This window comes from Numenius arquata, chromosome 6 (genome assembly GCF_964106895.1).
Source record: "Numenius arquata chromosome 6, bNumArq3.hap1.1, whole genome shotgun sequence".
Classification (NCBI taxonomy): Eukaryota; Metazoa; Chordata; class Aves; order Charadriiformes; family Scolopacidae; genus Numenius; species Numenius arquata.
The window spans coordinates 58,025,276-58,042,945 of NC_133581.1; the positions used below are offsets into that span (position 1 = coordinate 58,025,276).

The following is a 17,670-nucleotide window of genomic DNA, read 5'->3' on the forward strand; positions in this document are numbered from 1 at the left end:
TCCCTTAAATGTCTCTACCCACAGCGTGTGCTCAGGCTGGCCGATTGCACCATTGCAAACAGCTGTACTTTGTGTCTGGTTTCAGTCTTCAAGGAGAAGCCCCTGCACCCGCCGAGCCGAGCTCAGGCCTTGATCCAGTCAAGACCGACAGAGGAGTATTCCTACGTGCAATCAATCCTCCGTCTGCTCCGCAATGCCAACTTTTTGCTGCTTATGGTCACTTATGGTAAGGACTGACCTTTCTTCTGTGCAGTTATCACTGCTAGACATGTTTAGCTTCTCCCTCCCTCTCCATGCTCTGCTGGGACAGTAACTGGCCCGAGTTGTTTTAGGGGAGCGAAGGGCTAGCTGTGCTGTCACAGGGGTCCTTCTAGCCCAGTAATCTCCAGCAGTGGTTACAAGCAGATGCCCAGGGAAGAACAAAAGCAAGGCAAGCACACAGAGGACAATGTGCCTCCACCACTGTTCTCCTAGTCTTTGACTGACTGTTCTCTGTTCGGGGGATTTTCAGTTAGTGACTTGCAATGAACTAATCTTAAGTGCTTACCTAAGAAATCTATGGAGCTGTGTCTGAGTGCAAGTCACAGTGCTGAGTGACGGTCCTTTCCCAAAGCAAGGGTATGGCTGCCAGGCATCCCAGTGGAGGTCATGTGGAGCGTGCAGATATGCAGACTGTGTCAGCTTCTGTGGTGGTCCCTATGAAGCAAATGGAAGGAAGGATTGGAGAACATCATCTTTTGCCATCTGTCCCTGCACACTGGGTTTGCTGCTCGCCTCTCTTCAGCAGTCTTGGTCGGTTTCTCTGAGGGCAGTATGATGTGTTGAATCTGTTCCTGATGCTGAATTGTCATATGGAAAAGTATTTTTCTCTTTAGCAGAAAGGCCATTGTGATCTATGCCTGGCTACATAATAGGATGTATTGTAGTCGCTAGTCTGCAGGGACTTCAGTCCTCACTTCCTACCAGCTTGCTGTGGAAGCTCCTCGGGGGAAGGTTAAATAGGGCTGCAAGTTCTGACAGCAGTTCTGCCTAAAGGACCTGGTGGATGAGTAGCCGGGTTGGAGAGAGTGAGATGGTGGCTTTGTACCTGCTGAGAGTGCTAACGGTCTTTGGAGTTGTTGAAATATCGTCTCCTTTTTCGATGCAGTAGTATTCTAGAAATGCCCCTCTCAGATCGCCCTTAAGCTCTGCTGGTTTGCGTTGCAGCTGCTGGTTTGGTTTGGGTTTTCGGTTGTGGTTTTTTTTTTTTTCCATAGTACACGATGTCATCTCAGAAAGTGGAGCTAGAAAAAACTGTCAGTCAGACTGTGTCTAAAAGTTGGATTGTGTCATCTGCTCAGTTTGCACTTACCCTTTAGGGAAAAGAAAGGGGAAATCATTTGTTCTAATAGACATAAACAAGTCCTAAAGGAGAGAGGAGGCCTCTCAGTATGAAAAGCAGGTTTAGAATCTTGACCTCCCTGGGATAATTCCCTTCTGGCTGTCACAAACAACGTGGAAAGGCTGTTCAGTGGCTCATAATTCAGTCTTCCTGCTGGTCGATGCATTTATTCTGTCCCTTTCTGTGTCAGCCTCACGTCAGCCTCCAGCTTGACTTGAGATGGTGACTGTTATTCAGAGAGGGAACTATACAGTGAAACTTTTTTTTTTTTTTAAACTAGTCTGGCTTTAAAATGGGGACAGTTTTTCCTAGTCAAGTCAAAAGTTATGTCGGCCAAGATTTAAGACATCTGCACCTACATGAGTCCAACTGAGTCATCCTGCCTAGTGAACACAAAGATACCTGCAGCCTCCCTTCGATTTTGTATTAGCATGGTGTGTGTCAGGGGAGAGAAGGGGGAACCTACTGCTTGTTTGTCTCCCCTGGCTGTAGAAGGAATGAGGGCCTGGTCAGAACAGGTCTACAGACCTTTAAGGTCTTGATATTACCAGCAGCTGCCAACTCCTTTCCTGTGATAAGACTTGCAGTGCTGGAAACATTGGTGGCACGGTGGCTATGTTTGTGCTAGTGAACTGTTTTTCAGGAAAACCCTCAGACAGCCTTTTCCCAAAGGCTGCCAATGTTATTTCTGTAAAACTGAGGAGTAGCATGGTGCGGGCATTAAGAAACTCCCAAGTTTATTGGGTTGGGCTTTGCACTGGAGAGCATGTTGCTACTGGCAGGCAGTGGGCAGGAACTGGGTGGGAAAGGCTGGTAAAGTGGGAGTGATGAGACAGCCCCAGAGAATCAGCATTTGAAAAGGTGATGGGGCAGCGAGGAGGATGCAGGGCAGTGAGATCTGCATAAGGAACCGTTGTGCTGGAGGATGATGAGTGTGAAGAAGAGGGAGATCAATAGTCTGGCATGTAGGCAATAGGCTGCTTAGCTATAGAAGACTCGGGTTCTAGTCTAAGGCTGTAGGCAATAAACTTCCTCTTTGGAGGTAGTTCCTTTTGGAGCCGTAGGCAATAAACTTCCCCTTTCTAGCCTCTGTAAAATAGAGGAGGCACTGTGATGTCTCAAAAATGTTCATCTACAGCTCATTACAAGCAAACCATGGCAACTAGCTAATGAATTGGGTGGGACTGGACCTTCAGATGTCCTTCTCCCAGCTACTAGTTTTCCTCATCTGCATGGGCAAATGGGCACTGGCCCATTAGAAACAACCCTTGCCTGTTTTATGAGCATTCAAACAGCTGTAATTCACAGAGAAACTTCACTGATCAACGGTGACATGTGAAATGCCTACAACTTTTGCCAGCCCTCACAAATGCAAATTCAGCACATTGTCTTGATTTTTAGAATATTTTGCCTGACTCTGGTGCCAAGTGTTGCTGCCAACTCTATATCGCTTTCTGCCCAGCTTGGGAGTAGGGGCCCTTCTTTCTCTTGGAAATCGCATGTATCACAGAGCTGCTGTGAAGCTGGCATACTGACAGCATCAGCTACCAGAGCAGTGTCTGGCTGTCCCCAAAAGGCTGTTGGCCTCTTGGCTGGGCAAGAAGCAGAGGTACATAAATGATCACTCTGTTTATGCTCAGCTTTGAAGTCAAGCAGTAGTGGGTGGAGGGATGGTGCTGATCTGCCATGCTCCCATGTCCTGGCACTGCAGTTTGTGGTGTCTCCTAGTGAGCAGGGTCCCCAGAGGTGGAGGTAGGATGAAGCTGACTTAGGCTTTTGTGGTCTGTTTTGCCATAGCCAAGTGGGACTGTTTAGTTTGAGGAAGAGGAGGCTGAGGGGAGACCTCATCACTCCCTACAACTACTTGAAAGGACATTGTAGAGAGGTTGGTGCTGGTCTCTTCTCACAGGTGATTAGCGATAGAACAAGAGGGAATGGCTTTAAGCTGCAACGGGGCAGGTTTAGACTGGACATTAGGAAAAAATTCTTTACAGAAAGAGTGGTCAGACACTGGAATAGGCTGCCCAGGGAGGTGGTTGAGTCACCATCCCTGAATGTGTTCAAGAGTCATTTAGATGTGGTGTTGGGGCATATGGTGTAGGGGAGAACTTTGTAGAGTAGGGTTGATGGTTGGACTCGATGATCCCAGGGGTCTTTTCCAACCTGAATGATTCTATGATTCTATTCTAAGTGTTGCAAAAAGTGAGGTTTCAAGGCTGGAGGGTGCCTCCTTGCTGTGGAATCTCCAATTGTTCACCTCCCTCCCCAGCTGCTGGCCCTGATGGACTTTCCAGCCTTTCCGAGTAACTCTCAGAAAGCACTGGCAGATTCCTCCTGCCTAAAGAGCATGTCACACAGCTTACTAACCTCTTCTGTAACCCTTTGACACACATTTTTTGGAGCAGGGAGTGTTGTCACAGGCAATTGGCTTATTTGGGATCACCTGCATAAGATTCTTCATCTGTTCTCTGTGCCATGAAGATCTGCTTAATGTTATCAGAGATGGCGTGTGAAGGAAGTGTGATGTCCCCTCCAGCTGCTGATCTTGAGGCTTCTCAGCGCTTCATGAGCTGTGTAGGACAATGGTTATCCAATGTCCCAGTGGACAGGACTAGGTACAGGGATGGTGCTGAGTACTTCAGGGACAGGGGAGCTGGAGGACTTCAGGGTTAGGGGAGCTCAGGGTTTTGTTCTCTGTGTCAAAGCTCTGCCTGCTAGATTGCACTTCTGTATCACGTATTGCGATGTTTCTGCTTTTAGCTGAGGCTGGAAGAGGAAAAGTAGGAAGTGGGAACTTGACATGTATCTGTTCTGTCAGGATTTCAGACAGCTGTGCCAGAGTTTTTTGAAACCCATGCCTCCTTATGGAGTCTATAGATGTGTGAGCTGAAGTGGTGAAATCTGTGTTCTATCCCTCCCCTCATCAGGATCACTGAAGCCTGGAAGAGAAACTAACTGCAAATGTAAATGACTTTCTGAGAAGAAAGTTGCGCTGACTGTTACAGACCTCATCCACCTGGGGAAGGTTTCTCAGTATCACCCAAGGTGAGAGTGTAGCTGTTGCAGTACTGCTGGTCCAGCGCCCATGTGGCTGTTCTTTTCTACTATAATGAAAGCTTTTGGGTTTTGTGCCCTTTGGGAAGGCGTTTAACTCAACCAGAGTTGCATGTAAGCTGAAGCAGAGTGTCTGAACGGGGCTTGACCAGTATCACCCCAACGGTTTCCATTCTCACCTTGGGTGATACTGAAAAACCTTCACCAGGTGGCTGATGCCTGTAACAGTTAATCTAACTTCCCTTTCAGAAAGACAATTACTTTCACAGTTGGGTTTTTTTTTTTTTTAGGCTTCAGTGGTATCTTTTAAAATGCAAGACTCTTCCCATGCAGACACACACAGCAGGTGCCTGGGGGAAGTGCTGTCTGTGCTTCACCATCGGCCCTGCTCCTACTTGCCTTCTGGTGTTTCTTGGCTTGGAGAGGATGTTTTTTACTGTCTCTCAGCAGGGAGAGTGCTATCAGGCTCTTCTCTGGAAGGAAACCACATAGGTCAGTGGCATTGGTGTTAATTGAATCCAAGATCTTTGTTAAAGGTGTGATGATGATGAGGCAGGTGCTTTTCTAGTATATTATCTTGGCTAGGAGGAGGAGAAAACTCCAATGCTAAAAATGGATCTGGCTGTAAGGAAGGGTTGAGACCCTATGCAGGACTTGCAAGACCTTTCAGTACCAGAAATGTGCACAGCCCTTCCTCTAGTTGCTAAGGTAAGAACCATCCTGAAACTACAGGGTGCTTCCTCCTGCATGCTGAGATCTGGGCGTCCTTGTCCTTGTCCTTCTCTCAGTAACCTCTGTCTAGCCAGTCTGGCTCTCCTGAGACTTGGCAGCCGTATTATGGATCGCTGCTCCTGAAGATCACTCTCTCTGCATTTCTACTCTTTCGCTACCCAGGAGGAGAGTAGCAGGCTCTGAATGTGCTGCATTTTTATCCCCCTCTCAGGTCTGAATACAGGTTGCTTCTACGCCCTGTCCACTCTGCTGAACCGCATGGTCATCCATCACTACCCAGTAAGTGCATCCAACCCTCAAGGCCCTCTGATGCTTGCTGTTGTCTGGTGCTGGCTGCCAAAGGAGAGTCTGTGAGAAATGCGATCTCAAGAGCCACAGCACTTCTGGCTGGCTCTGGCACAAGTTGGCTGGCAGGAGTTCCTTTAGTTCTTTACCCCACTCCGTGTGGAAGCTGGTGAGCTCTAGCAAAGACAACTCTCTTACACCCTAAATGGCAGCATGTTCTTCTGAGAAATTCTTCCAGCAACTGCCTCCACCATGTTCCTGACAGTGTTTTCTACTGTAACATCTGTACCAGGAGGCTGCCCACACTCGTGCTCTGGTGACAAGAGTGGGGTGCCTCAGTAGCTGAGCTACTCTAGAGCTTCCTGCTGGGGCTGCAGGTCAGAGAGGTCCTTTCTGTGCTGCCTTATAGGGGGTCCCAGTATTTCCTGGTCAATCTGGCCCAAATCCTAACACTGGACAGCAAGCTTCACAGGGTTTATGCTGACTCCTCTGAGCGTGTCTGTTCACGCTGGCCGGTGTTCACCTTTTTCTCTGGGCTGGCTCAGAGAGAAGTGACAAACCACTTTTCATGGGCCAGAACAGGACACTGCATTGGCTCATAGTGGGCCCAAAAGTGTTCTTGCAAAGTTTAGTTCTGGTAGCGTGTTACCAGCAGAAGACATGTATGGGACACTAACTTTGGTGTCTCTTCCTCTCAGGGTTCCCTGCACTCTGCTTCTTGTTGGCTATGACTTAGGTTTTGCATTTGTGTGAGCGTGTGTGTGTCTTACCACAGGGGGAGGAGGTGAATGCTGGCAGGATTGGACTCACCATTATACTGTCGGGGATGGTTGGAGCTTTGATCTCTGGCATCTGGTTGGACAGAACCAAAACCTACAAGTAAGTCCCTTGTTTGCCTCTGTCCCCCTAGTGAATGTGCTCTTCCCCCATACTGTGCAAGGAGCAATCTTGTGCAGTTGCAACTCAGCAGTCCAAGGACTGAATTGTTGGGAGGGTTTGTAGGAAAAAAATACAGTTCTTCAAAATCCATTTAGTCTAAAGTGAAGTTTGGAGCTGTGTGGTGTTAGTCTGCACTGGGCCCATACAAGGTCTGGTTCTAGTGGTCCCTAGGGAGGCATAGGGAGACGATGAGATGGCCCAGCAGCTGCTTTGTCAGGGATGAGAGAGTTCTTGGCACAAGCAGAATCAAGACTGTACCAGACTATTTCTCAGCCCTTACAAACCAGCTTCTGTGAATCTTTGCCCAGCTTAATGAAAGGCACATTGAATCTGGTGCCCAGAGGCATTGTGTGCAGGCATGTTGCTGTATTTAGGGCAGGCATAAGGGGTATTGGGGCTGTGGGTGGATGATTCTGGATTTGTTGCCTGGTGGGTTGGGAAGGTGGATTTGGCCAGCATACCCTGCTATCTGCAAAGGGATAGCTAAGAGTATGTGGGTGTCCTGCAGCTCCCAGTCCTCAGGAACTCTGATCTCACTGACAGACCTCTATAGTGTGTCCCAGGGGATGGAGAATGCCTCTCATGTCTTATATTGGGGTCTGTGTAATCAGCTTTTTAGTTTCCCTGCTGGCTTTCAGAACTGTGCTATAACCTGCTGCCTGAGCAGGCTTTACTGAAAGCCTGAGGGGGCTTTACTGGTGATGTGCTGGTGATGAGCAGACAGCAACTTTGGAGTTCTTTTCCTTGCAGCAGCTTTTCACCTGGGGGTGTCCCACTGCCATTATCCTACCTGGTATCTTGGGCCAGAAAAGCAGCTTGGATGAATCTGGCTAGCTGTGGGCTTGCATCTTCTGAAGTGGCCTCTGGCCCTAGCTGTCAATTCGGGGAATCAAAGATGGAGAGAAAATGGGCTTCTCTAACAAGAAAGAGAATGGTAGCTGAGGACTCCCCGGGGTGCTGAGGAAGAGGAGCAGATGACTAATACAGAGACAGGCAGGTTGCTTGTTGCTGTTTCTAGATCACTGTGTGCCACTGAGTGGTTCTCATTTGGCAGTCCTGGGAAATAGAAACACAGCTGCTAGGAACTGCCCTAGTGAACTGTGCAATGGAGCTTGTGTGTCTTTCCAGCCCGGGGCTAGTGGTAAGATAGCCTCAACTAGCACTGCGAGGGCAAATGGTCTTCCTGGTTCTCCCTAAGCGGAGCTAGGCTGCAGCATGAGTGCTGAAGAACTTTGTGGCTCACCAGGCAGAGCTGGGGCTTGAAATTTGGCAGAATGGGAGAGGTGGGGGAAAAAAAATTCCTGGATTTGTTGCCTGTCCCCTGCTTGCTTGGAGTGGGACCACATAGGTGGGCAGAGCTTGCTGAGAGCACAGAAAAATGCAGCTATGGCACCCATGGAATTTATCCTACAGACCCCAGGGACTATCTGGGAATAGATTTAGCCTTAGGTGAGGAAGAACACTGCTAAGAATTTCTTCTCCATTGCAGCCCACAAAGTGGATTTCTGTGGAACTAGCAAAAATTTGGAGTGCTACAGAGTCTTTATTTAGCCCCATTTAAAAGTCTATTTAAAAAAAAATGTCAAGATGCCAGATGTTCTAGGTAGGTACCCTCCCCCTTCCCTCTGCTGCTCAGACAGTGTCAGGAACGAAATGGTAAGCACATGAAAATCAGGAAGGAAAGATGTCAAGTCCTTTTTTTTAGGGAGAGAGGGAAGCAAGTGAATGGGATCCAGCTGTGATTGAGGGGAGCAGGGGGAGGTTAATAACAGAAGGAACTGCAGAGCTCTACATGCGTGTTTGATCTTTACTGTCCCATCAGCAGTTCCTTGAAAGGGTGAAGCCGTGCTAAGTCAGGCTTTCCCCATCTGTCATGCTCAGGCACCAAATGGCCTTGCATTCTTGCTTTTATTTGGCAGGCAAGTCCCTGCAGCAGCCCCTGTGGTGTTCTTATTTTTGGAATTAGCAGGCGCAGATTTGGCCCATACAAATACGTGAGTTACGTTGTGATGAGTGAGCAGTCCCAGAACTGAGGTGGTGGCTGGCTAAGGACAGCCCACCGCTTCAAAAGGACACGTTTTGACATCACATTAAGTGGGGCTCCATGTACGTCCTTCAGGTTCCTGGCTCAGAGGATAGATGGGATTGTGACACCTGGAGACTATTGGGTATATTGATATCTGTAGGGGAATCTGGCTCAGAAACAGGGGTTTGGGGACTGGATTAATCAGCACTTCCCTTTGGCCACGCTTTGCTTTTAAGGGTGATGTTCACATGGTCTCAGGTCTAGCTGGTTCCAGACAGCGCTCTCTGCTGTCATCGCTGCATGTAAGGCAAGAAATACCCATCTCTCTCCATTGACTAGGCAGAGGACCACAAGTGGTGTTTTAAACTTATGTTTGTACGGGCCCAAAATGCATTAAAATTTGGGAGAGGGAGGAAGGACTTGGGGATATTGAAGAATAAGGCGCTTGGGTCTCTTCCACTGAAAGTTGAGTGCTCTCCCAGCCTACTCTGGCCTGCAATTTGGGTCTGCTTCTTGTAGCCCTTTTCCAGGTTAGTCCTTGTGTAATGGATATGCCTTCACCCTGTCATGACATGTCTTATGTAAATAATTTACCAAGGCTGTCCTTTTTTGTGACCTTCATACAGGAACAAAGTGGCATAAAACTGAGTGCCGGAGGATGAGGGGGCAGTGAAAACCAAACCAGCCCTCTTCAATTCTTCCCTTCTCCAGCATCCAGCACCTCAGTGTCTTCCACAGTGAGATCCTTTTGGGAGTACAGGGACCAGGCCTTCATTCAGGGTCTTGCACAGCCTGGAATGTGCCATCCTCATAGCAAAGCTTGTGGAGGCTGTCTGTCATCCCAGTCCGTACAGCAGAGTGCCCTGGAGCTGCACACAACATTCCAGTGAGCAGCTAAAGCCGTAGCACGTGGTTGTGGCCTCCCCCCGCCTCGTGTTCATTTGTTGCTTCAGATGTTGCTTGACTATAGTGTTTTCGCAGCTCCGATCAGGGCCCCTGTGAGTCTGGTCCTGTCCCTTTGGTTTTCCTCATCCAAGCGACCTTGTGAGACGCGACTTGGCTGGGCCATGCCTGTTTGTGGTGGGTTGACCCCGGCTGGGTGCCAGGTGTCCACCAAAGCCTTACTCTAGGGCTTCCTCTGAAGTTAGCTGAACAGCAGTTGTGCTCTCCATCCCAGTCCTGTCCCCTGCTTTTTTCCCCTGAGGTCTCTCTTTTCTCACAGTCCCTTGCGTGAGCTCTTTAATCTGCCTCTCCAGAAGGGTAGGGAATGTGGCTGGAGGGCAGATGAATGTCAGGGCAGCTTAGATTCACCTAAGTGACAAGCGTGTCAGCTCCTTCACAGATCTCCTTCTGGCTCTGCCACAGAGACTTGGCAGCTTGTGCCTTTGTAGCACTGCTTCCACGTCGGTGGGCTGGGCTTCCTTCCCACACCCCACAGCGCAGAGGTAGGTCAACCCCAGTTGTCCTAAGGTGATGTAGCAGGAGGTGTAACTTCCAGCCTGCTCTCACTGCTCTAGTCAGCCTGTTAAGGAGGCTGGTGGTACCCGTTCCAGACAATAATGATCAGCCCCTGTAGGCCCATCGTGGCAACAGGTTGCTAAAAACATCAGAATGCTGTGCGAATGTCCTCTGTGAATCTGCTTCTCCTCCTTTGTGTTTTTATCTCTTCCATAAGATATTTATGACTATGATACGGGGCTTATCAAGCAAAACTGGGCATTCTTCCATGTGCTGGTGCCCTGAGGGCCACAGAGCATTCTTCTTTGTCCTCTAGTGACATGGTGACAAAGGCCACTTCCTGAGAAATGCTCTGCCTTGGTATCTTTCTCCAGGGGTTTCTTTGTTTCCCTATGCACCAGTGTCTACCTGTGTCTCAGTTAAACCCTTTACAAAATTTTGGGTCTTGCTTGGACTGCTGGGTGCCAAATCTCCTTTTTTGTCATCAGTGATATGCTCAGGGGAGCAGGGTCTTGCTGAAGTCTGGTTTAGCAGAAGTCTGCTTGTGTGCTTGTGGCTGTTTCCTGCAGCAGGAGTCTGGGTCAGGGCTGTCTGTTCAAGTCCCAGTTAGGGACTGTGGGGAGCAGGCAGCAGCTCAGTGCATGGCTTCAGGGCACTTCTTGGTGTGTGATTTCCACAGCACTCAAGCCTGTGGTCTTGTTCTTTCACAAGGGTCTGTTTTTTTTTTTTTTCTTTTTTTCTTTCTGCTGGAGCCTAATGAGGCTCAGTGGAGGAAAGTCAGTGAGGAAAGTTCAGTCTCCTAGAGCCAGCTAATGTGTGACAGATGAGGTACCCACGGCAAGATAAAACAATTTTCTCCATTTGGTCACCCACTTAGTTCTGGAGAACACCTTCAAGAGCTACCTGCTCCTATGTGCCTGCCTGTGCTAGCTCTCAGTGTGTGTGTGGGCTGCATGTCCTGGGAACTTCTTTCTTGCAGCTTGACTAAAGACATAGCATCATTATGAAACAAAGCCCTGACCACATCTGGTCACTAACTCATTCATCACCTTTGCCTGAAGATGAGGGGCCAAGTGCAATTGTCACAACAGAGTCAAATTACCTGGAATACTTGAACCATAAGCCCAGCAGACTGGGTGAGATTTTCTGGGACTATCCCAAGAGCTCTGCGCTGAGTCCAAAACTGGCTGTGGGGAGAAAATGATAATTAAAAAAAAAAGTGTGCCAAGTTGTCCCTGCTGGCAGACACTAAGCTTCTTAGGGCCATAGCCACCTCTTGGAGGTCTGCACTGTATTTTAGCACTGACTGCTCTGTAATTTGGAGACTCCTGTTTATGGAAGGAGCACCCAATTCAAATTTGGCCATGCAGCCCAGGGAGCTGTGATTCTAGCTTTGAGCTCTTCTCCTTGTCAGCACTTTTCCTCCACAGCTGCTTGTCAAGGGATGGGAGGCATAAGAACTCATAGGAGATATCTGAGGAACCTGTATTAAGCAGAAAAAGGCTTTTACCTGCTTCTTTCGCTTTCTGGGGCTGCTTTCTAACTTCTCTGAGTCTTTCAAACTGTTGTTTAGCCTTTCAGTACACTAAATGTGTCTGGTGAACCTTTGTAAGTATGGATCGATAGTTGAAGTCTGAAATTAGCTTCTCAAGCCTGTATTTAGATAGGAATTTAAATATGAGCATGAACCTCACCGATTTCAGTCATTGCAGCAGTAAGGGAGGACAGAACCTTAGCTGGAAAATTCTGGTTTTATCTGTAGTAATTCAGTGAACTGGAAATATTTAGTTGTATAATATAATACTGGCTGCCCGTTTGGGGTTGCATTTTTGATGGTGGTCATTTGCATTAAAAAGGAAAAAAAGGTGAAAATAGTTTGAGCTTTAGTTTCTTTAGTAAAAATCTAGAAATTGATACCAAACACATTCTTTAATGAATTAAGACTAAAATTTGGTAGAAAGTACACAAGTAGCTCATGGTTATACATTTAACTTCTTCCTAAAAGACAATGGCCAAAAGGTTTTGTCAACTCTGGTAACTGTTCTGCTTTCAAGATGCTGGTGGAATTTCAGTCAGGTAAAGGATTTACTTTTCCTTCCATCGTTCCCAAAGCTATGTACTGTGAAGAGCTGCTTGCTACTTCCTGTACTATAAAGAGCCTTGTTTTTTGGATGTGGGAGGGCTTTCCTTGGTGTCTAGTCAGAGATGACAATTGCTGACATTTCAGTTCTGGAAAGGCTGGCCTGGACTGCTGTGTGTGTCCTGCAGTACTGAGCCCACTGACATTCCTCAGCCTGGCCAGGCTGCAGGGCTGGCTGTTTCCAGGATCTGCCTGGCGTGCTTCCTGGGCACAGGGCTTCTTTGTCCCCTCTGCCCAGAGACAAGAGCTTGTGGCTTAGCTGCTGCTGCTGGCTGTGGAGCTGGCACTAGCCCTGCTAAACACTCCCATGGCTTGAGGGCGAGCCTGCGAAGGCAATCTGGCTTGCACGTCACCTCTCCAAGTACAGTAGGCCGTTTCAACACAGAAAGGAGCAGATAGCACTAAAAAATACAGGCTCATAACACTGTAGTAGTGTTGGCATCTCTTCCCTTTGCTTCCCTGCTTGGAAGTTCTCAATTGCCTTGGCTACTGCTTATAAGTAAGTGTGTCCAACTGGTTATAGTACAGAGCCTGCCCAAGAAAGATTAACGATCTCTTTATTTGGCTCTCGTCCTCTCCCTCAAGAGGCATGTACAGTACATGACCAGGGACCTGTCAGCCCGTAGTAGGATTGGAGCTTCTTGTCTGTCTCATAGGTGCCTCCTAATAGATGTGATGCCAATTCCCCAACCCCGCAGGGACCAAAGCCCCCCTGGTCATGAAGTAGGGATGTGAAAACTCCTAGCTCATGTTATTGCATCTCCTGCTGCCTTGCTGTGTGTGCAGGCACTTCTGTGCTCTCTGTCAGTCCAGTTCCTCTGTCTGAGGTAAGGGTGCCAGAGAGTTGTGCAACTTTATGTATTTATTTTATCCGTGTGCTGCGTGTACCAAGATGTGTGGGTGGAAAGAACAGGAGGACTGGATTAAACAAATAAAACAGATTACACTCTGCTTTTTCTTGCAGACAGACAACACTAGTCGTCTATATCATGTCTCTGGTGGGAATGATAGCCTACACCTTCACTCTGAGCCTAGGCCACCTCTGGGTGGTCTTTGTGACTGCAGGCATGCTGGGGTAAGTTCATCTGCAGGCTGCTTTTCTCTACCTGTGAGCTGCTGGGGGATGAGCAGGGAGGCAGAGCTCATGGCGCAGGAGGGATTGGGGAGACCCACAGCCTGTGTGTGGCTCCTGCGTGGTTTAAGGACAAAATGATCTGCTCTCCCCATCTCTCTTGTACATGTTTCATTAGAGTCAGGGACATTAGTGTGGCCCTGCTCAGCTGCAGCTGCCTTAAATGTTCCAGGTGATCCAGTGAAAGCATTTGGGAAGTGAGTGGTACCACAACCAGATAGGTGACCGGTGGGCAGGAGTGAAAAGCATGTGGGCCTGGGTGGCTGTTTGACCGTGCATGGGATGATGCCCCTTAGAGTTAATTGTGGGAGATGCTGCTTTTAATGCCTCGTTCTTGAAGCAACCGGCAGCTCTCTCCCTGCTGGCCTGGCTCTGTGCCCCGAGGCTGTGGACAAAGTTATTTCTGGGTAGAAGGAAGATCTGTGCCACAGTGAGGGAGTCAGAGAACTGCCTGGGCTGTGACAATGCTAGGGGAAACATCCTGTGCAGCCAGTGAAGCATCCCAATGTATGGGCTACACTGTGCCTTTTCAGTCTTCCTTCTGGTAGTTGCTGAGTCTTCCTTTCTGTGCGTTTCTTTACAGGTTTTTCATGACAGGATACCTTCCCCTGGGCTTCGAGTTTGCTGCAGAGTTGACATACCCAGAATCGGAAGGAACATCATCAGGACTCCTTAATGTCTCAGCACAGGTAGGTGTGCTTTTTTCCCTTTGCTTGCTTCTTTATAGGCAGAGAGATTAAATTATAGTTCCCAGCCTTGACTCCTATTTCTTGTCCATGATTATTGTAATGTACTGCAGATCTAAGCACCCCAGGACCTGACTCTTTGAATAATGTTCCTCATAACATTTCTCTAGTGGCACCCATTCTATTTCTCCTTAGGAAAATCCATTATGATGCCAGTCATCCTTGCTTTTTCCAACATTGCTCCTGGCAGCATAGGAACTGGCTCTTCTCCAGTGAGAGATGGGATTCAAGCCTTAAAGGTCACCCGTGTTCCCATCAGCTGCAAGGACGTGCCTCTGGATGTGTTTATAACCAAACTTTAGCCTCATTAGGCCAACAGCTTGGCTGGCTTGTATGCTCTGATACCTTGGTAAAGCTGGGAAGCTGTTCGGACTGCTTTATAGTAACAGTAAAGCTTGACACTGCCTTTATTTGTTTGTAGATTTTTGGTATTGCCTTCACCATCGGCCAAGGGCAAATCATGGATCGCTTTGGGACGAAGGCAGGAAACATCTTTCTTTGTTCCTTCCTGTTTCTGGGGACTGTTATGACAGGTAATTAAATTTTTCAGTGTTCCTCTGCTGTGACTCTTCCCCTTGGGCTTGGCATATGAATTGAAGGGCTTTTGTGTGTAGTGGTGCCTGCAGGAATGGGCAGGACTCCCACAGCAGTCCCATAGCCATGCTGCTGTGCTTCTTTAAGCAGCTGGTCTGTTACAAAGAAGACCCAAGGCTTCTTGCCCTGGCTGGGGTCTCAAAGATGCACCTTTCACATGCTGCAATAAGGAGTCTCTATCCTGCCTGTTTCAGAAGTGTTTTCTGCCTTACCCAGGAGGGGGGTTTCCCTTGCTCACCGTAACGTGTTTCTGTCTCCTCTGGGGCCTCTCTTTGCCCCTTTGAGTCCTGGGGAAATGGATTTGGACTCTACACAGTCACCTAACTGCCTTCACATCTCTCTTCCTTCCTCTGTCCCAGCATTCATTAAGGCTGATCTTCGAAGACAGCGGGCCAATTTGGACAATGAACAGACAGTGAGTAAACCCCCCTTCAATCCCTGCTGTGCCCCTGCTATTAGCTCAGGACAACATCCAACCACTCCCCTTTTAGGAATGGGGCTGGCCCTTTGTTAGTTACGACAGCAGCTGTGATTCTCTTCTCTTTACCCCACAGCTTCTTGCCCAGCCTGTGGGGAAGCTCCTTTTTGGCATTTTCAGACAGGTGGCTGTAATCCCAGCTCTGCCAGCTGCTGGGGCCTCTGTTTGCTTACTGCTAATGTCAAGCAGAATCTGTAGGCTCTGGGAGTCTGCAGGGCTTCACACATCTTCGTATTGGCTAGAGCCAGATGTATGGCAGCACTGTGTTTACTTCTCTCTCTCCCCTGACAACGCACTAAGCCCTCCAGTGCTCTGCTCTTGTTTGGAGCTGGGTAACTCCTCTAGGGAGGCAGGTTATTCCTCTTACTCCCTGTCCTTGGCTGCCAAGTGGGGTTCAGCGTATCGGACTGGAGGAGGTTAGGTGGCAAAGTCCAAGTGAGGGCTTGAGCAGCCTGGCTCCCCACACTTTGCACAGTGCTGAAGACAAGGCTGCTAGTTCATATGTGGGCACCCGAGCTCAGGGTATAATGTCCCTGGAACATGCTGTGCAATTAATGCAGCTGTTTGCATGTGTGAGAGGGCCTCTGGTGAACTAATTGCAGTGGATACTCTTAAAAGCTCTCCCTGCAGGGAAAGAGAGGGGACTGGTGGTTGTTTGAGGCTCTTTTCCTTATTGCTCTGGACTCCTCTTCTAGGACATTAGCAGAGATGTCCACTCAACGTTCATGAAGCCATCAGCGACCATGACTAGCAAAGTGCATAAGCTCAGTTCTCTGCTGGCTCGAGTCAGCTTTTTTCAGAAGACAGTGTTGCCTTCCTCCAGATAATCTAACCAGTCCGATCTGGAGAGAGATCAGAAGGTCCAAGAAGCAGCTCTGCTCCGACCGGCTGCTCCACTCAGGAAGGTGGATTTTCAATTACAAAATATATGCTTTTAAATTTTTATTTTATTTTTATTTTTTATTTCTTTTTACTGAACTATCTGAGCACAAACACAGAGGGTAGGATAAATAAAGGGAATTGAGGCTGTCTTGAGTAGTTCTTGCATGTGTAGTTCCAGACCAGATGTGAAGGGAAAAGGCTGCAAAATTTATCTTGTTTGAGTAAAGGACTCCCCATCCCATTGTCATAACTTAAAAAGAATCTCTACTTTTTTTTTTTTCCTGTTCTGAGGCTTAAAATTTTGGCTGATTTTAGCAGTGGTGCACATCATGGTCTTTGAGACCAAGCTAGACTGCTAGTCTGCTAGACTGGTCTCCCAAAACCCTGGCGTGAACGGGGCTAACTGGAACACACTTAGTTAAGCTGAGCTGGAGTTAAGACCAGCCTGTTTTGATATACACCAAACTGCTTGTATCCCTTGATTAACAGTGCTGAAACCAAAGACAGAAAATGAATTGCAAGGCCAAACCATCCTCCACAAGCCCTGAAGCAGCAGGGTTGTAATTAGAGGCGCTGGTGGAACTGCAAGTTAATTCGTAACACGTACGTGCAAGGCCCAGGAAATATCAAGGTCCTTTGGCAGCAAACGTGATGCCTAGTAGTGGTGAGGTCCTTTCCCCTTGTCAGTCACTTCTCTCAACAGATTGATTGTACGCTTTTGCTGAAGCCATTTGTAGTATAAATACGATTGTAAGAGCTTGCTACTGGAGGGGGGAGGGTGTTGAGACCAGAGGAAAGGTGATACAGGTGTCATTTCTGTAATCCTAAAAGCCCCTAGAACTGACTGCAGTAAGAACCAGAGGGATGTGTGTGAGGTAACATCTCAGTCAAAAACATCACTGGCAGCTTCTTCCTCCTGAGGAGTCATGCTCTGAGGAAGTCCATGATGGACACCCCACAATACCTCCAAGTGTGGCCTCCACATGGCTCACCTGGGTACTTCTCAAGCTTAACAAACAACCCTAGGTGCTTGACCAACTGAAGGTGGGCTGAATCTGGGGTTCTGCACTAACATGGATGCCTCAGGGAGCTGCCAGCTGGGCTTGGGCATTGTGTGCTGCCTTTGTGGAGAGCTCTGACAGACTCAGGTACTGGAGCTTTTCTACATGGCACAGCTGCCTTACACATGCTTGGATGATTTTACTGGTTTCTTCATTTGCCTGTTCCTCTTTTTTTTTATTTCCCCCCCTCTTTCATTTCCCTCCCTACTTGCCTCCCTACTTTTCTGGGATGGTGACTTGTGGCTGTTGTTACAGAGACTCCAAGGCAGCAATCAGATCACGGATTACGGGACTATATCTTGTAACCCTAATCCCATCAATTCCCATTCCTGCTCACTAGCTCATACACAAAGGTAGGAGAATCGCACTAATCTGCTTCTGTGAACACTCACGCGTGGCACAGGCACCAAGCCAATGGCACTTTTGGGGTGACCGCAATAGCCATAGAGTACTTGAGAATCTTTCTGGCCTTCTTGGGTGCCCACCTAAGAGGAAAGACAAGATAGCTTTCAAGAACAGAGTGGAGATTCCACCAGACTCATGTCAGATAGGGGCATAGGGATTCAGCTACGTGCGGCAAGGCAAAGCCTGATGCTGGGACAGATGGAGAACTGAATTGTCAGTAGGTTATTGGGTGAGAGGAGGTGCAGGCATTTGTAGGCTCTTCTCTGACATTATTTTTGCAGTCCATATTCTTGGCTGGAAGTGATACCAGGAACCCTGTAGAAGAGTTGGCTTTGATCACAGCCAGGGCACATGGCC

The 17,670-nt window shown here is 48.2% G+C and overlaps 1 protein-coding gene across 1 annotated transcript in view; it reads left to right on the forward strand.

The window, feature by feature from the left end:
- The window catches only part of FLVCR2 (FLVCR choline and putative heme transporter 2), a 37,622-nt gene that overhangs the window by 14,668 nt on the left and 5,284 nt on the right, over positions 1-17,670 (forward strand). Inside the window, exons 3-9 of the mRNA XM_074149585.1 lie at positions 86-226; positions 5,379-5,446; positions 6,228-6,331; positions 12,980-13,090; positions 13,731-13,836; positions 14,315-14,426; positions 14,847-14,902. Of these exons, the coding sequence (XP_074005686.1) occupies positions 86-226; positions 5,379-5,446; positions 6,228-6,331; positions 12,980-13,090; positions 13,731-13,836; positions 14,315-14,426; positions 14,847-14,902 (698 nt within the window). The remainder of the gene's footprint in view (positions 1-85; positions 227-5,378; positions 5,447-6,227; positions 6,332-12,979; positions 13,091-13,730; positions 13,837-14,314; positions 14,427-14,846; positions 14,903-17,670) is intronic.